Source organism: Sarcophilus harrisii, chromosome 3 (genome assembly GCF_902635505.1).
Source record: "Sarcophilus harrisii chromosome 3, mSarHar1.11, whole genome shotgun sequence".
Lineage (NCBI taxonomy): Eukaryota > Metazoa > Chordata > Mammalia > Dasyuromorphia > Dasyuridae > Sarcophilus > Sarcophilus harrisii.
The window spans coordinates 37,298,141-37,316,974 of NC_045428.1; the positions used below are offsets into that span (position 1 = coordinate 37,298,141).

General features: G+C 36.7%; 1 protein-coding gene across 2 annotated transcripts in view; it reads left to right on the top strand.

The window, feature by feature from the left end:
- The window catches only part of USP13 (ubiquitin specific peptidase 13), a 126,307-nt gene that overhangs the window by 22,032 nt on the left and 85,441 nt on the right, over nt 1–18,834 (top strand). The window contains exon 2 of one of the 2 annotated variants that reach the window (XM_031957707.1): nt 11,979–12,104. In XM_031957707.1, the coding sequence (XP_031813567.1) occupies nt 11,979–12,104 (126 nt within the window). Of the gene's footprint in view, nt 1–11,978; nt 12,105–18,834 lie in introns of those variants that run through there. The other variant, XM_031957708.1, reaches the window with a different exon arrangement.

Here is an 18,834-nt window from a genome sequence, read left to right on the forward strand (position 1 = left end):
GCTTCTAGGAAGTCAAGGAGAATGAGGATTGAGCTTGTGTGAAACAGTAGAGACCCCAAAAACATCAGAGAAGAAAAGCAAAAAGAAAAGCAACCTCCTGAGAAAGGGCAACTCCCATCTGACAAGGTGTTTGTCAATAAAGAAGTGAAAAGTGCAAATGGCAAACGCAGGATTATATAGATCCTAACCAGAAGCCCCCACTGGCCTTCTGATCTTTTCTCCCATTCTAACTTACTCAGAGACTAAATGTGGACCCCAGAACACATTTTACCTTATTAAATACATAAATGCTAATGAAAAAGGGGTGGGGAGAGAGGAAGGGTTTGTTTATGGAAGCCACATTATGAGAAGTCTTCACTCAGTTTATCCCATACAAAGTGATTGATTTGGCAATCATGAGCTCATTAGAGAATGAGAGCAAAGAAGGGGAAACACCTCTTGTAGATGACCCTTTCAAGACATTTAATTACAAAGGGCAGAAGAGGTCTAGAATGATCAGTCATTTGATCAGAGTTTGGATATCTTTCAGTGTTATTTTTCTTTATATTATTGTGGAAATTGTTTTATTGGTTCTGCTTACTTCACCTTGCATCCCTTCACGCAAACCTTCCTGAGTTTTTCTAATGCTTCCTAGTTATTGTTTCTTCTGCTGCATTTCGTTTCCATTAATACATCTTGTTCAGTCATTCATTCTCATACACTCATCGATAAGTACCCACTTGGCTTCCAGTTCTTTGTTACTAAAAACAGAACAGCTATAAATATTTTCATACAAATATCTTTTCCTGTGTCTTTGATGTCCTTGGGATATGTGCCCAGTTGTGGTGTCTCTGGGTCAAAAGGCTGCACTTACTTTACATACATTTGGGAAATGAAAATAAACCACTTGTCTCTCCTTGGAGTTATATGACATATAATCTCCCCTTTCCTTTCTTAGTTACTTTACCTGAAGGATAAGGAAGTTAAAATGAACTCATTGATGAGTTTGGGCAGAGATGATGGGAGTCTTTGTTTTTTTAACTATAAGTGGTGACTTGAAGGGTAATCCTTGAAAAAAAAAGAATAGAAAGTTATTGAGGTCATCCTCTTCTGTCTCCTGTTCTAGCCAGAGAAAGGTTCATGAACAGATAGGATGAAGGCAGGGTTAATGGAAAGGACCCTGTATTTAGGAGACAAAGGACATTGTATTTAGGAGACATTGACATTTTTTAAAGCTTTTTTTTACTAACTTGATTATGACTGAAACTCCCCATTTGAAAATGATGTATATTTTTCCCTTTTTTTTTTTTTTTAGCTCTAAAGATTTATTTGGTGATTTCTCTGTAGAGTCTTACATCTCCATTGAGACCAGCCTTAATGTGTATTTCTGCAAAGGAGCATGTGCCCTCCTTACCTTGTTATATATGTATATGAGTTTTATATATAATATTTTAAAAGCATTTAGCTTGGTACACATAGGTGTATAAGAAGCTTAAATTTCAATCTGTTTTTACTATCTGGAACATGAGAATGCTCTACTTGATCATAATCTAGAGATGGCCTTCTGAGAACATATAATACAATTTCTTCATTTTTAAACCAAGTCCAAGGTCACACAGGTGGTAATTTAGCTTTGTTTTCACACTGTCTCCCAGTTACCTTTGAGGTTAAATAGTCCAATTGATCCATTTCACAGATGAGGAAACTGAGGCTAGGAGGTTACTATTCAAAATCCCACAATTTTAAGGGTGGCTAAGAGGAAACCAGAGTCAATGTCACTAGGTGACATTTATCCTAGAGGCAGATAAAGATTTTTGACAAGGGGTTGGAGAAGTTCAACCCTGTGATTCAGGAGGATTATTTGGAAGATGTATAGATGGGGGAGTGAGTGTAATGGGGAGAGGCAAGGAAACTAGTTAGAGGGCTGTTGTAATATGGGTTTTGAAGAAAGGTTGGATGCTTAAAACTGAGGGGCTTATAGAAATGTTTTTGTCCTATAGGTTAAACTAACCAACTTCTTTTTTAAGTCATATTAAGTAAGAGTTCTGGGCTGCTGCTTCCAGCACAATGATAATGGAGTGCTTACAGATCTAGCCTCAGATATTTAATAGCTGTGTGACCCTGGAAAGACTTAACTTCTATTTGTCAATAAAGAAGTGCAAAGTGCAAATGGCAAATGCAGGATTATATAGATTACTATTTAGTTTTCTGAACTGAAAAATGGGGATAATAATTGTATTTACCTCCCAGGGCTGTAGCTGGAGAAGGAAATGGAAAGTCCAATATCTTTGCCTAAAACCTCCCAAAATGGGGTCATGAAGAATCAGATATGACTGGAATGATTGAATACAACCAATTCAGAGTTGTTTTAAACATTGCAATAAGTGCTTAGCATAGTGTAGTAGATAAACCATATAAATGCTTATTCCTTTCTCATCTCTAAAAAAGAAAAAAAATGCTATAAAATACTTCATGCCTTTTATATTTCCTTTCCCCTCCTCTTTTCCAAGAGATGGGCAGTGGCTTTGTATTCAAGATCTGAGTTCAAAACTTTACTGTGATATTTCTTTTTTTAATGATAGCTTTTTATTTTTCCAAATGCATGCAAAGATTGTTTTCAGCATCCATCTTTGCAAACCTTGTGTTCCAAATTTTTCTCCCTTCCTCCTTCTCCTTCTTAGATAGTAAACAATCCAATATAGATTAAACAAATTTGGCTGGGATATTTCTTAGTCTCTTGTGCTCCTAACTCTCTAATATTTGAAATTTCAGATAACTTATCACACTGCCTCTGGGGAGGCTTTTTCATATTCCAATGAAATCTGAAGTCAGAACCCAAAAGAAAGTGACCTTGTTGTCTTGGGGTACAAGAAGGGCAGAGCTGGGTCAGTATCTACATCTCACTGATGATGGGGCTTTCCACGTCATGTTTCTCTTTGCAAAGATGTCTTTACCATGACAGCTGTTGCCTAGCAACAGGGTTTCCTCTGTGTGTGATACTCACTCCTTCACTCCCTTTCCCCTCCTTGCCCTTTGCTTGGAGTCTGGTCTCTAGAAACACAGAACCATAAACAGTTCTCCAAACACCTAGTGGTTGACAATGCCGTGTGTTATTATTTAAAGGGAATGCTCATTTGATGCATTTTAACAGGATGTGATCTTGACCTTTATAGTCCTTGCAGTAGCAAACTGGCTTGTTAAAAATGACAAATATACTCACTCTGTAAAAGCAGGGGCTTCCCTGTCCAGGTCCCCTTTGAATGGATAGATGTCTGGTAAGAGAATAGAAAAGTGGTAGAAAGAGTATTGGACCTGGAACTGGCAGAAACTTGGGTTCTGTGACTATCACTGGCACTTTTATTGTCACACTTGTGACCTTGAGACTTTCTCAGCCTCAGTTTCCTTATCTGCAAAATGAGTATAATATTTCCCAGTGCTTACCTAATTGTATTATTGTAGGGATCCAATCCAACAGACATTTATTAGGTGCTAATAAAATGTAAGGCATGTGTGAAAAAATGAAAAATAATCTCTGTCCTCAATGATCTTACATTCTGTTGGGGAACATAATCTGTAAATAGGCAGATATATACAGGATAATGTGAAGAGAAAAGTGGCTTGACTGAAAAGGAACTTGGAGATTATTTAATCCTTCACCTTGAGGGCTAGAGAGTTGGAGTGATATGTCCAAGATCACACAAAGCTGAGATTTGAATCTTATTTTAAATTAATTTTTTATTTTATTTTCAGCTCCAAATTCTCTCCTTCTAATCCCCATGAGAAAGCAAAAGAAAAAAATCCTTTATAAACACATGTAGCAAAGTAGATCATATTCCCAAATTCATCGTGTCCCCAAAAAAATTATTCTCAGTTTCATAGAGCCTATCATCTCTTTGTCTAGAGGTAGAAAGGGTATTTCATCATGAGTCCTCTGGAATTGTGGTGCTTGGTCATTGTGTTGATCAGACCTCCTAAGTTTTTAAAAATTGTTTGTCAGGGGCAGCAAGTTGGTATAGTGAACAGAGCACCAACGCTCAAGTCGGGGGACCTGAGTTCAAATCTGGCACCAGACACTTAACACTTCCTGGCTGTGTGACCCTGGGCAAGTCACTTAATCCCAATTGCCTCTGCAAAAAAAATTGTTTGTCATTACAGTATCATTGCTATCATATACATTATTCTCTTGCTTTTGCCCACTTCACTCTGTATCAGTTCATCTCACTCTTCCAGGTTTTTCTGAAACCATCCCTTTCCTATTTTATAGCATTTTTTTATATAATAACAGAATTTTATTATTCTATCACATTCATAATTCTTGACCCATTCAACCATTTCCCATCCATGATACTTCCTCAGTTGCCCATTCTTTACCATCACAAAAAGAACTGCTACATATATTTTATATATTACATATAGTCCTTCTCTTTCTTTGATCTTTTTGAGGTATAGATTTAGTAATGTTATCCCTGGGTCAGAGGGTACACACAATTTAATACCTTGTTGAGCGTAGTTACACATTACTTTTCAGATTGGCTAGTTCAATTCATTGCTTCACCAACAGCACATTAACATATCAATCATCCTACAGCTCTACCAACATTTGTCATTTTCCCTTTTTTTTCCTACTTGGCCTATCAAATGGGTATGAGGGTATAGTTCAGAGTTGTTTTAATTTGCATTTCTTTAGTTATTAATGTTTTAGAACATTTAAAAAATTTTGCTTTTGAGAGCTTGGGTTTCTTCCTTTCTTCCCTCATATCTCTGACCATTTGTCAATTGGAGAAAGGATCTTTTTAAGATTTGAATCAAGTTCCTCTGATTACAATTTCCAATGCTTTTTTTTCAGCATTCCTAGTTGATGAGTTAGCATCTATAAAAGGGAAATGTATGGCAGGGAGAGAAGATGGCCTTGTCACCTAGTGAGGGTGACTATTGGTCTATTCAAGTATCTCACAGGTGTCCTGCTGATCTCAGGAGAAATTGAGGAAAACTTCCAGCAAGTTGAGCTTCTCACAGGGTGGGTAGGTTTCAGGTGGGCTATGACCTACATCCCCAAATAAGCACATGAATGAAAAGTTCATTCATTAAATAAATATTTATTGCTAAAATGTGCCAAATCTCATGTTAAGTATTGGGAATACAGAGAGTAAGAAAAAAATCTTTGCTCTTAAGGATCTCACATTCTAATAGGGAGGGACAACTTCTATAGGAGTTCCAATTGTAGGGTAAACAACCTGCATGATTCTTGGGGTCCAGTGGCAAACACATTGGTAATTCATTTTTAGTATCAATCCCATTGATAAAACCATCACTCTTCAGAGAACAAAGACGTTAGTAATGATGACTTTCTTTTCTGTATCTTTTTTTTTTTGTCAAAGGCTGCTGAGGAGCAGGAAACTGTACAGCTTCTGCATATCTTGTGTGTGTGTGTGTGTGTGTGTGTGTGTGTGTGTGTGTGTGTGTGATATTTGTACCAGGATCACTTCCCTGCACTATTCCTGGGAAGTCTGAGCTGGAAGCAGGAGTGGGGAGAAGGAACACTGCTATTATATTTTCTGCTTTGTGTTTGTGTATGTAAAGTGTTTTACAAAACTTAGTCTTCTCACTTTACATATATATGAATGCCCATATATGTGTGTATGCACATCCAAATATATATATATATATATATAATATATATATATTACAGTACATACATACTTTGTGTGTATATATATATATATATATATATATATATATATATATACATGCACACAAACACCCATATATTAAGGATCTATGATGTCACTGTTTTACAAAGTTTAGCTTTCTTACTTTACATATATATGAATGTACATGTATGTGTGTACAAATATGTACATGCATACAATACATCATGTAAACACCCATACAGTAAGAATCTATGATGTCACTGAGTATGGATAGAGAGATGACCTTGGGATCAAGAAGACTTGGGGTTCAGTTCCCATGTCTGGTATATCGTCGCCATGTGACCCTGGGTCAGCTGTCTCTTACTTTACTGCCCAGACACTAAAGGGCAGAACTGATGCTGAACTGCTTTGCTAGAAGCAAATTCCTTCTCTGTGCGTTGCCATGCCAATGGAATCATCGGTCCACTTCCCACATCTCCCCTTTTCTAATTAAAGCTGATTCCTCTCAACCTTGATACTTTTTGGATTTGCTCTTTTTCAGCCGAGTTTTGGATCACAACAAATTTTAATATTAATGATAATAATATTAGCATCAAGTCATGGCATTTTGGGCCACGGCAAGTCACATCATCTCTGATTTTGTTTTCTCATCTTTAAAATAGGAATGATACTTGTAGTTGATGTAGCTGCAAGCCTTAAAGTACTGTATAATTGCTAGCTTCTGGGTCTGCCACCACTACTCTCTAAGCCTTGTTAGGTTTTGAGGAAATGACTTTGTACAACTTCAAGTGTGGAAATGTGAGCAGTCATTCAAGCATTTATGAAGTTTAAGTGCCTGATAAAGTGAAAGTTTGGGAGATTTAAAGACAGTCCTGCCCTTAGAAAACATATTCTTTACTGGAGAGGAACAATTTGTATACAAATACAAGTAGAAATATGTCACGGTAATTTTTGGGGTTTCTGAACTAGCCTCTTGTCCAGGAAGATTTGAACTCAAAACCTGCCTCAGATCCATACTTGCTGTGTGACAAAGGCAAGTCACCTATCCTATCACAGAAAGTGCTAACCTGCACTGACAGAGGGAGCTTCCTCATCCAGAAGTTCCCTCTACAAATGAGACTCTGGGTGCTGTCATGATCTTCTACTTACATATGAACGTGTTGTTAGAATATAAGCCTTTTGAAAGTAGATGATAGAGTAGAGACTCGAGCTTGGAATGAAGAAGACCTTAATTCAAAACCTTCCTCAAACACTTATTAGTTGTGGCTCCTGGGTACTTACCCCTCCCCCCATTTGCCTCAGTTTCCTTTTCTGTAAACTGTAATAGCACCTACTTCTTAGGAATATTGTGAGGATAAAATGAGATGATTTGTAAAATAGATATTTAAAATTCTATCTAAATGCTAGCTATTATTATTAGGGATTATTTCCTTCTTTGTATTTGTACCTCCAACATACAGCATGGTACTTGGCATACAGTAGGAGCTTAATAATTGTTGATTGATTTCCCCTCTTGTTACTTTGTTTCTGCATTTATAGAACAACCTTAATCACAGCAGTAGATACAATCCTGAGAATTTAAATTCTGGATTTATTTAATCTACATTATCCTCTTCCCCTCCTCCCCCCCCCCCCTTTATTGAAATTTTCTTTTCTGATGGAAAGGAATAGAGTCATTGCTTTATCTGCTCATCTTTTAAAATATCTCATAATGGTTTATTTTTCCCCTCAAGAACTCTGTCTCTGCCAAGGAACATCATTTAAATATTTTCCAATTACATAGAAATACATGTATTTTGAGGTTCCTGGAACCAATTAGTATTCCAAGCACTTTATAATAAATATCTCCAGGGGCAGTGTGATGGCTCAGTAGACAGAATGCCAGCCTGGAGCCAGGAGAACCTAAGTTAACATCTGACCTCAGACCCTTACTAGCTATATGATTTTGGACAATGCTGTTTGCCTCAGTTTCCTCATCTGTTTCCTCATCATTACAACTTATTGTAATGTCTAAGAGATAGAGGTCTCTTAGAAACTCCCGATCTCTTCAAAGCTCAGCTCAATACTCCTTTCCAGAAGAAGCCTGTCTTGATGTTCCCTGGCTGCTTGTACCTTCCAGCACTCCATTATACACACACACACACACACACACACAATTTATACATTTTTATTTACTAAATATTTCATTATTAAATTTAAATATTAAATATTTAATATCTAAGATAGTCCCCTACTAGAATATAATAGTATTCCATCAAATCGAGCTTAAATAGTACTTTATTTTTCCAAATACATGCAAAGATAGTTTTCAACATTCACCTTTGTAAAATCTCGTATTCCAAATTTTTCTCCCTCTTTCCCCTTTCCCCCTCTGTCTGGCCATAGACAGCAAGCAATCCAATTAAACATGTGCAATTCTTCTAAACATATTTCCATATTTGTCACGCCGTGCAAGAAAAATCAGACCAAAAGAAAAAAAAGAGAAATAAGAAGCAAATGCAACAAGAACAACAAAAGTGAAAATATTATGCTTTGATCCACATTCAGTCCTCATAGTTCTCTCTCTGGATGCAAATGGTTCTCTCCATCCCAAGTCTATTGGAATTGGCTTAAATCATCTCATTGTAAAAAAAGCCAAGTCCATCACTGTTGATCATCACAATCTTGTTGCTGCTGTGTACAGTGTTCTCTTGGTTCTGCTCACTTCACTCAGCATCAATTCATGTAAGTCTCTCCAGCCTTTCTGAAATTACCAAGCTTATCATTTCTTATAGTATAATAATATTCCATTACATTCATATACCATAACTTATTTAGCCATTCTCCTGCTGATGGACATCTACTCAGTTTCTAGTTCCTTGCCATGACAAAAAGGGCTGCCACAAACATTTTTGCACATGTGGGTCCTTTCCCCTCTTTTATGATATCTCTGGGACAGACCTAGTCTGTCCTAGTAGAGACACTGCTGGATCAAAGGGTAGGCACAGATTTATAGCCCTTTGGGCATAGTTCCACATTGCTCTTAGTGTTTTTATTTGCATACTTGAACCTCTATGTGATCTGTTCACCAGTCTTTGTGAGTTATACCCTTTGGTTTAAGGAATCAATTGCATTAAGGAAAGACTAGGTGGGGATGTCTAAACAAAACAAAAAAGATCTGGAGACCTTAGTGGACTGCAGGCTCCACACGAGTCAACAGCATGACCTGGCAGCCCCAAAAGTTAATGGGATCTGTAGTTTGCTGTAAGAGGGACATAACACGAGAAGTGTAATTTCTATTGTACACTGTTCTCTTCGGATCCCATTTGGATTATTGTGTTCATTGATATCACATTCTAACAAGAACATTCGACAAGTCTTTGGAAGGGACTAGAGGGCATGTTGTAGAAATTGGAGTGACTTTTAGAGTGGAGAAAAGGCAGATGGTGGAAAAGTGAATAAAGCACTGGACTTGGAGTCAGGAAGTTGTTCAGCCCTATTCCAGTCTACATGGCCCCATTTGGGGTTTTCCTGGCAAAGATACTGGAGTAATTTGCCATTTCCTTCTCCATCCCGTTTTACAGTTGAGGATACTGAAACTGAGATGTAAAGAGATTTCCTCAGGGTTATATATATATATACACAAAAAGCACATCCAGGATTTAATGTGTTCCAGTTAGCTCCAGAGGGCCAATGTAGTAGGATAGGATAGAAGTTGCCAAAATATTTGAGATATGAGACCTTTATCTGAGAGCCTGTCTATAAATATCCCCTTCCTCATTTTCTGCTTTCCTTCTGATCTTGTCACATTGTTTGTACAAAACATTTTTATTTTAATGTTATTGAAATGATTCATTGTACACCTTTTATCTCCCTATCTTTTATTTATTCACAAATTATTCATCTATCCATATGTCTGATAAATAATATGTTTAAATTTTCTTGTAATATACAATAAAAGAAATATTGTTTTAAGAACACCATTGAGCGACTAAGTCATTTTGACTATTATAAATACCCAAATTAATGGCAAATGACATATAAAAGAAGATGTTATCTTCATCCAGAGAAAGAACTGATAAATAGAAATATATATAGAATGATTTTACACACACATCACACTCACATTTGTGTCTAATTATATTTTTGTTTAGGATAGTGGGAGGAGAGGGAAGAAAAAAAGGAAAAATATATGATAAATTTATTATATATTAAAAGGAATAGCAAGTTGGACATAATAGATTTGTAGTTACATATAAAACTACAAATCTATTATGTCCAATTTGATATTTTCTCCTATTCTTTTATGCTATGTATACTCTTATTTCTTAAGTTCAGAATAAAGTAAATTTTAAAAGAAGCTTCTAAAATGCATATTTGATATCGGGAGAAGCTGTTTACTGATTAGAACTTTGTAGAAGTGGAATGAGTTCTATCTTAGGAGATAATGGACTCCCTGCTCATTGGAGGCTAGTTCACTGTTAATAAGGGATATTGTCAGGAGGATTTGGTGTGGGTTTGATGATCATGGACCCAGAACTGGAGAGGCCTTGGTAGTTATCCAGTTCAACTGATCCCCTCATCTTATAGATGGGGAAACAGGAGGTTAAGTGATTATCTCAAAATCACTGAAGTAATAAGCATAAGAGGGGAGATCTGAACCCCAGCCCTCTGACACCAGAGTTCATGTTTTTCCCACTCTAACAAGAGTATGCTGTTTTCTTGACAATGTTTTCTTCACTCTTCATTAGATTGTTGTTGTAGGAAATCTCTATATTCATCATTCTTCATGGCACAGTTATATTCCATTACACCTGAATGCCATAATTTGTTAGGTCATTTGCCAACCTCAAAACAAACTTTTTGTTCCTAGCTTTTTGTCATCACAAAAACTCTAGGAGTATTTTTGTACATCCTGGTCTTTTCTTGTGGTCAAGAGCTCCTTGGGATGTATTTCTAAGATATGCAGAATTTCTGAGTTAAAGAGAATGAACAATGTAGTAACTTTTCTTGCATTAATTCCCATAATTTCCCAGAAGGGTTGAATGAGTTCCTAGCTTTGCTATCCTATGTTCCTAAAGTCCCTCTGACAGTAAGTTTTCCACTATAACTTGATACCTTAGGGATGTTTATATCTTTTATCTGATTATTAGTGATTCTGAACATTTTCAGGTTATTATTTAAACCTATTTCTTTATATCTTTTGACACTGAATCACATTTCTTTTGATTTATTTTTGAAAGCTTTATTGATGCTTTTGATGTTATAATCCTTTTCCAGTATATTCATATGCCATTCATTGAACCATTCATTACTTATAACACAGCAAGTCCAACTAAACCACATGATGACAATGCACTATATTTTGTATTTATGCTTCATGTACACACTACATAAATAAATAGAAAATCAATAAAATAAATATATCAAATAAATATAAATATCAATAAAATATCAAATACATGGATAATTCTATATTATTGTAAATATATGTTTATACATAAATTAATTTATAGTAATGATATTTATAATATAGAATATAATGTACATATTTTAATATATTTGTATTTATAAAGTGTTGATATTTAAATAATTACATACAAATATAGTATATTTTACATACATATATGTGCTGATATATATGTATATACACATATATGTATATAATGTTGTCTTGCCCAATAAAAGTAAGCTCTTTGAGAGCAAGGATGATTTCATTGCTGTTTTTGTAACCATTGCTTATTGATCGATGGCTGTTGATTGTTGATTGATGACTGGTTGATGGCAAGTCCAGTTTTCTATACTTTTAACCATCTTCTCCCTGTACCATGAAGACAAAGAGTTTCATCATTTTTTTTAGTTTTCTTTTTGGGCTTTCATGTTGCCATCTTTGAAATACTTAATATTTCATTTAATCATAGAATATTAGATGTATAGTTTGAAGGAACCTCTGAGGTCATCTGATTAATTCCCTCATTTTACATATTAGGAAAACGGACCCAGAGAAGTGATATGACTAGTCCAAACTCATCCAGGGACCAAAGTCATAGTCCTTCCATTTTTATAGGGCAAATTGATGAGTTTACCAGTAAGAGAAGAAAGAAAAAACCCAACAACTCAAAGCAGGGAAAAAGTAATTTTCAATTTCCTTGCCTGAATTATTTTAAATGCATAAAATAAAACATAGAGAATTACAAAAGAAACCAATTATATTGAAATGCAGTTATCAAGATGTTAAAATAAAAAGTTTTCAGACCCTCAACAATCTATTCTCAGAACCCTTGGGATTCCATGGGCTCCAGGTTCTAGAGTCCCTTGATTTTAGCTTATTTGTCCAGATGGGTAATTTGGCTTGTCTCTGTCTTTCAGATTTCAGAAGGAGGTCTCTATGTGTGCATGAATACGTTCCTGGCCTTTGGAAGGGAACATGTTGAAAGGCACTATCGGAAAACTGGACAGTGTGTGTACATGCATCTGAAAAGACATGTAAGAGAGGTAGGTGAGAACTGGCTTGGCCAGGGAAATCTTTTGTTGGGTATTGATGCATAAGATATATTCATATGATTTTCCATGGATGATCTGACTCTTTTTATTTAGTAATAGATTATCTGATTTGGGGAGACAAAGATAACCCTCTACTTGAAATCCACTGATAATCCCAACTCTGGATTTCAGCCATTAATTTCATCCTCCCCTCCCTCTAAAGTTTTGACTGGAATTGTTTGGTGCTCTCTTAGATCTGGGATGCACTTAAAAGCAGTGAAATGTTCCAGAGTCAGTTCATGGGAGATTGAAAGAAGAGAAGCAAGATCCATAAAATGAATGGACAAATCTTTGAGGACTGAGGGTTGACTGTATTTTAACATTATTTCCATTCACTAGAGCATTATTCATCTATTAAAGCCCTTCTTGGAAGTTTCATTTTGGTGTGGAACATGAGAGCTGAGGCCTTTGTCACGCTCTGCCATGTTGAAACACAAATTTGAGGAAATTCATTTCCATGGTGGTCACAGGATGGAGAGACTTTTTGCTCATAACAACCTTCAAAACCCATCTGCTCAATTGTAGTGGGCATAATAATTAAAGGCCATTTCCCAGTAGTCACTGTGAATATGCTTATTTATTCCTGATGATTTGAGGGAGAGGAAAATAATTAGTCAAATATATGAATAATAATAATTGCTAACATTTACATAGAGCTTGAAAGTTTGGAAAGTGCTTTATATTAATTATATGAGATAGTCCTCTCTATATCCCATTGAGATTTATTATTCCCATTTTCCAGATAAAGAAAATGAGACTGGGAGTGGTGAAATGACTTGCTCAATATCACACAACTATTAAATGGTAAAGGTGAGATTTGAACTCAGATCTTCCTGAATCCCAAGCCCAGCACTCTACCCACTAGGCTATACTGCTTTCATGGGTTATAACACTTAACAATAAGTTAAGAAAACGATATATTTTGCAATATGCTAGATAAACAATATGTTAGAAAAGAAATTTGGTTCTTTGGTGGAGGGTGGTGTACAATCTTGGGTTTTGTCTATTCTGCTTATTGGGAATCTTTCCAGCAGTAGGAGAAAGCCATTCTACCTTTGCCTGGGAGGAGGAAACATCCCCTTTGAGGCAGTCTCTATACTTTGAAATAGTGAAGTAAGAAGAACCTCTTGTAAGCCTTGATCCTCGTAAAATGAAGATCTGGCCTTTGAGTTTAGATCAAGCAGACTGAAATAAAAAAGTGAAAAGATGTTAGAATCACCAAATTTCTGCATTTTTGGACGTTAGTGATTTATCTGAACTAGCTTAGTTTTTACACATAGAGGAAATAAGGCTCAAAGCTGTGGTCTCTGGTATGCAATCTCAAAGACTCATCTAGGTTGGAGCTCCAATTTGTCCCTGTAGAGCAAGCAGGTGAGCCCCTGGCTAGCTGTGCTGATTGGTAAAGAACTTAGGGACACTCTTTGGAATAGAGCCATTCGCATTCTTCCTCTGAAAGCAAGTGTTTGCAATCCAAGTTGTGGGTGAGTTGCCTATGGAATAATCACTTTCCATTAAGAAGGAACTCTCCCTGGTATTCAGTGTTCCAAGGTATGTGACCAGATTGGGATGGCCATTCTGGACACCTGATTCATGAAGAAGAATTGTAGACTTAAGAAGAGATTTTAAGGCAACAAGAGGGGACTTGAGTCTTCCATCAATCCCATCAATAAATGTTTATTAAATGCCTCCTCTTTGTACTAGGCTCTTGGAGTACAAACCCTAAAATGAGATCTCTTGATGCTCCCTAACATTGTAAAGAGGAAGTAAGCAAAATGCTTTGATATCCAAGATGGGATCAATATGATTGTATTGGAGGAGATGGGAATTTGGACTGAATCTTTAGAAGATCAGGCTTTTAAAGTAGTTGGGTCTGAAGTTTCACATCACTAAATGTGTTTCAGTTCAGCCAAGTGCCTACTGTGTGCTAGACAAAATGAATGCAAAGAAAAATGAAGCAGACTCCACCATTAAAGGAACTTAGAAATTATAAGAAAATTATGAAGACAACAGTTGAACACCAAAGAGATAGTGCTTCCATGTCACATAATATAAAGCCAAAAGGGGTCTTGATCAAGTGAATAGGAAAAGAGAATTCATAACAATTCAGAACTGCCAAGAGCAGAAAACACATGTTGGGACAATTTTTATCCCGTGGCCACTGGAAAAGAAGACTAGAACATCAGAAAAATGCTAAAGTCAACTCCAAAATTTGGCCTTTTTAGTGTTTCTAGAAGGCAAAATGTGTTGGAAATGAAATTTAAACTAGTTTGAAACAGAATCCAAATGTTGATTCCACCACTATGCCCTTCATTGAAGGGTGTCCAGCAAAGATCTGATGGCTCCTTGTCGATGATATTGTCAGGGAGATGTCTGGTAACAACCAGACTAGATCAGAGAGGTTGTGATTTGGATTCTATGTGGGACCCTGGTGGAAGACAAGTTTTCAAGTCCAATAGTAGCTTGCTGGTTGGGTCTTGGATCCTAGGGATAATCTTTTATATTGCTCTGTCTCTCTCCAAATGGAGAAATGTTGGCTGCTTGTGAACACTGAGTGGTGATTGATTGATTTGATTGACAAAACAGTCTGATGAACAATCCAAATGTATACTAGGAAGGTAGTCCAGAAAGTAGAATTATGAGTAAGACCGCTTCTATAAATGTGGATTTTGTGAGACTCTCTTGGGGTAAACCCTAATGGCAACCTTGAATTCTGTGGTCTTCAGAAGCCTGGAGATTAATTAAAGGGCAATTGGAGCCTAGAGTGGTAGGGAAGAGGGGATGCTGACATAATTATAGTTAATGGTAGTTAGTGCTGGGAATGATTGGTTGCAATAATGTACATCCTATCACTAGACCCAGGTGAATCCCAATGAGAGTGTGGGAGCTAACCACTATATTTGATGATATTTACTCGGGGTTGCTCAGAAGCTTGTGATTTAGAATTGGAAGGAACTTTCAAGCTCATGTGAGTAGATCTAACTCTTTTATTTTATAGATTAATTCATTCAAACAATATTAAATAACATTTACTACTATGTGGCAGGGACTGGGAAGACAAAAAAATGAGTAGTGAGTAGCAGCTCTCTCTCAAGGAACTTACATTCTCTTGAGGGAAAGGTGGCGTGTATTCATAGCATTCAACACAAAGTAGATACGAAGTAACTTCTAGAGGAAGGCATTTCATATGGTGGAATCAAGATGGGCTTCCTGTAAGAGGTGAGATTTGAGTTGAGCTTTGAAGGAAACTAGGAATATTTTGATTTACAAATGAACCATTAGTGCATTCCAAGACTGGCTCTTTGACATCAAGGAACGGGATGCTGGTATGTGGTTTCTTAGGAGCAGCAAATGGTTCAATCTGACTGGAATATAGATGCATGAAGTGGAGTTATGTGGAATATTGGTAGAAAGCTGATTGGAGTTTTCATTTTAACCTACAGGAAAGAAAGAGCTATTGGAGTTTCTAGAGAATTTGTCCAAAGTCCCATACTTTGCAAATGACAAAATTGGAATTCAAAACCAAAGTTCTCTGACTGAAATAACATTCAAATGCCCTCATTTTATAGATGAGGAAATGGTTTGTTCAAGATTTTTCGACTAGGAAGTGGTAGAAACAGAATTTGAACACACACCCTGTGACTCCAAAGCCAGACTTCCTTTCTGGTCTAAGTGGAGTCTCATATTGATTTTTCCCAACTTTCCCAGTGCCTTCCAAAATAACATAAAGATAAATAAGTAATAAAAAGGAATACAATTAATTAATTATATAGTTGTTGTTATTATTATTATTTTTAAAAATCCTATATTTTCCCCTCAGGACCAAAACCTAGTCCAATGTAATTCTTATATATTTAATTACCATTTGTTGAACTGCTATTGAAGGTCAGAGGTGAAAGTGGTGCTCCACAAACTAGAAGTGATACCTTCCAGTGTCTGTAACTCAATAGCTACCTCCTGGTGAGTTGCCAGAGAGAGACAAAATATTGCTCACGGTCACACAGCTAACACCGTAAGAGTGGGATTTGAACCCAATTCTTTGCTGACTCCTCACCCAGTCTTTCCCTCTACTACACAGGTGAAGTCTTTGACTCAACAGTATGTGAGATAGTGTAGAACAAGTTATTGGAGTGTGGCCAGAAATCTTGTCATGAGCCTGTTCTCTTTAATGGAAAACTTTCCACCAGTTGGTGAAAGCTGACTGTGTCCTCTGGCAGTGATATTGGCCTTGAACTTATTACAGTGGGAGCCACCACGACTCCGCAGCTTCTCTGCATTCCAGCTGCTGGTAGAAACCATGGGAACTTTCTTAAATCTGACAGATCCTTGGCTGGACTCAATCAACTGTTTTTGTGTTCTGAATTTGTGTCATTAGCTATGGAGCTGAATTTTTAATCTACACAGACATATTTGTCTCCTTAAAATCACTGGAAAGCTCTCCATGGTGATGAATTCAATCCAAACCCCAAAATTCAACAAGTATTTAAGTATCTGCTGTGTTTTTTGGGAATGATACAAAGGTAAATGTGACATAGACATAGTTTTTGTGACGTGTCATCTAGAATGGGGGAGAGATCTGTAGGGATATTAATAAGGAAGAGGGGAGGCTGTGAAAAGGAAGCTGGTGGGGGTGGTAGAAGGGAGAAATACTTTTTACCTGGGAAAAGGGGACAGACCTGAAAAAAAAACCTAATAAGAAGTGATGTCTGAGTTGAACCTTAAAGGAAGAAAGCATGGTATTGTGGAAAAGAGATTGTATTTGGAGACAGAAGACGTGCCTTTGTATTCTGACTCTGCCACTTTGCCACATTGGGCAAATCAATTAGCTTCCGCCCTGTTACTTCAACTGTAAAAAGAGAAGGTTGGTCTAGGTTACCACCAATTCCTCTCCTTGCCGCTGAAATAGAGCCCTTTCAAATTTATTTTAAAAAGGTGGAGGCAGGGGAGAGAAAGGGATGTCAAAATAGTAAATGATACCCATTCTGAACTTAGTTTATTTGTAAAATAGAGAGTTGGGCTTGGTGATCATAAAGCCCTTTTCCAATTCCAACTATTTCTCTATATACTCATATTAAATTCCTTCCAAAAAAATCAAGATCGAGAATTGCAGTTGCCTTTGGAACCACAGCTTTTCTCTTTCGTTCTCTCTTTCCTTCTTTCTTTTTTTTATTCTTTTTTTGGTTAGGTAAAGAATTTTAGGGTTAAATAGAATACCTTTTGTTGCAGGGAGACATCAGTTTTGAGTATTGTGGTTTTGAGATGTCCTTCAAGGAACTATATTACTGTTCTGGAAATTTGAAGTTTTGCCAAGAAAAGCACTGGGGACAGAGCATGGGGTGCTGGAAGCAACACTGGACTTTGTACTTGACCGTTTAGGTTGGCATAATGGCTAGAAGGCTGACTTTAGAGTCGAAAGAGCCCAGTTAAAATTCTGCCTGAAACATTTACCACCTGAATGACTCTGGTCAAGTCACTTAACCCATGGCAGCTTCAGCTTTTTTGTCTGTAAAATGAAGGGGTTGGGCTCAGTGGCCTCTATGATCCCTTCCAGATTTCTTGGGCTGTTATGATCCTATAAATTCTACCTGTTGGAACTTAGTCAAGCCACAAGAATTCTCTGGACTTCAGTTTCCTGACCTAGATAACAAGGTGATTCCTCTCCAGTTCTAAATTTTAGCGTTCTGGGTCAGGCCAGTGAAAATCATGAACCCAGAGCTTGGTCTGTGCCTTAGAGTCTTTCCATTGAGAACAGTTTTAATCTAGATCTTCACAAATATTAGAAACTTAGATGGCCTATTCATCATTCCCCAACCTGCTGTTTTAATGGCATACAACTTGTATGCAGGTCACAAACTGAAAGTGGGGGTTGCAAAATTATGATTTACAATCAGTGAATGTCTGATTTGTATACCTATTTTATATACCTGTACACTTGTGGTCATGTAAAAATTTCTCAGGCAAAAAAGAGTCACGAGTGGAAAAGGTTTATCTGGTATATTAGTCTAGTGCCCCGTGAAGGATGCCTAATTGTCTAACAGTCAGTAGTCTGATAGCTCTGTGATCAGAGAGAGCTACATATCACAGTGCCATTTTCTGGAGTCAGGAAGACCTGAGTTCAAACCTAACCTCAGACACTTATTAGCTGTATGATCCTGGGTAAAGCACTTACCCTTCTTTATGCCTTAGTTTCCTCATCTGTAAAGTGGGGATAATAATAATAATAGTCATTTCCCAGGATTGTTGTGAAGGTAAAAAGAGACAATATTTGTAAAATGCTTTGCAAATCTCAAAGTGCTATATAGATATTGGCGATAATTATTATTATTAATGCAACTACAATAACAATATTATTATTGTTATTATCAGATCCAAACAACTGAGGATGTCTAAAGAACTCCCCAATTTCTTATCTACCTACATCTTAGGCCTTAATTATTCTACAATCAAGAGATCAGTTTGTATATTATCTAGGTCTAGGGGGTCAGTTTTTTAAATCTATTCCTGTTTTTAGGCAATTGGTTTTTCATTGTCACCGCCCTTTCTATCCATCAGCAAATGGGCTTGTGCTAAACGTTTTCTCATTAGAGAAAAGGTTGAAACGAAAATGTATTAGCTATGTATTTCATTTATCTCTCCCATTCGTGTCCTTGATTTATGAGATAATTGAGAGCTGACTATAAATGTA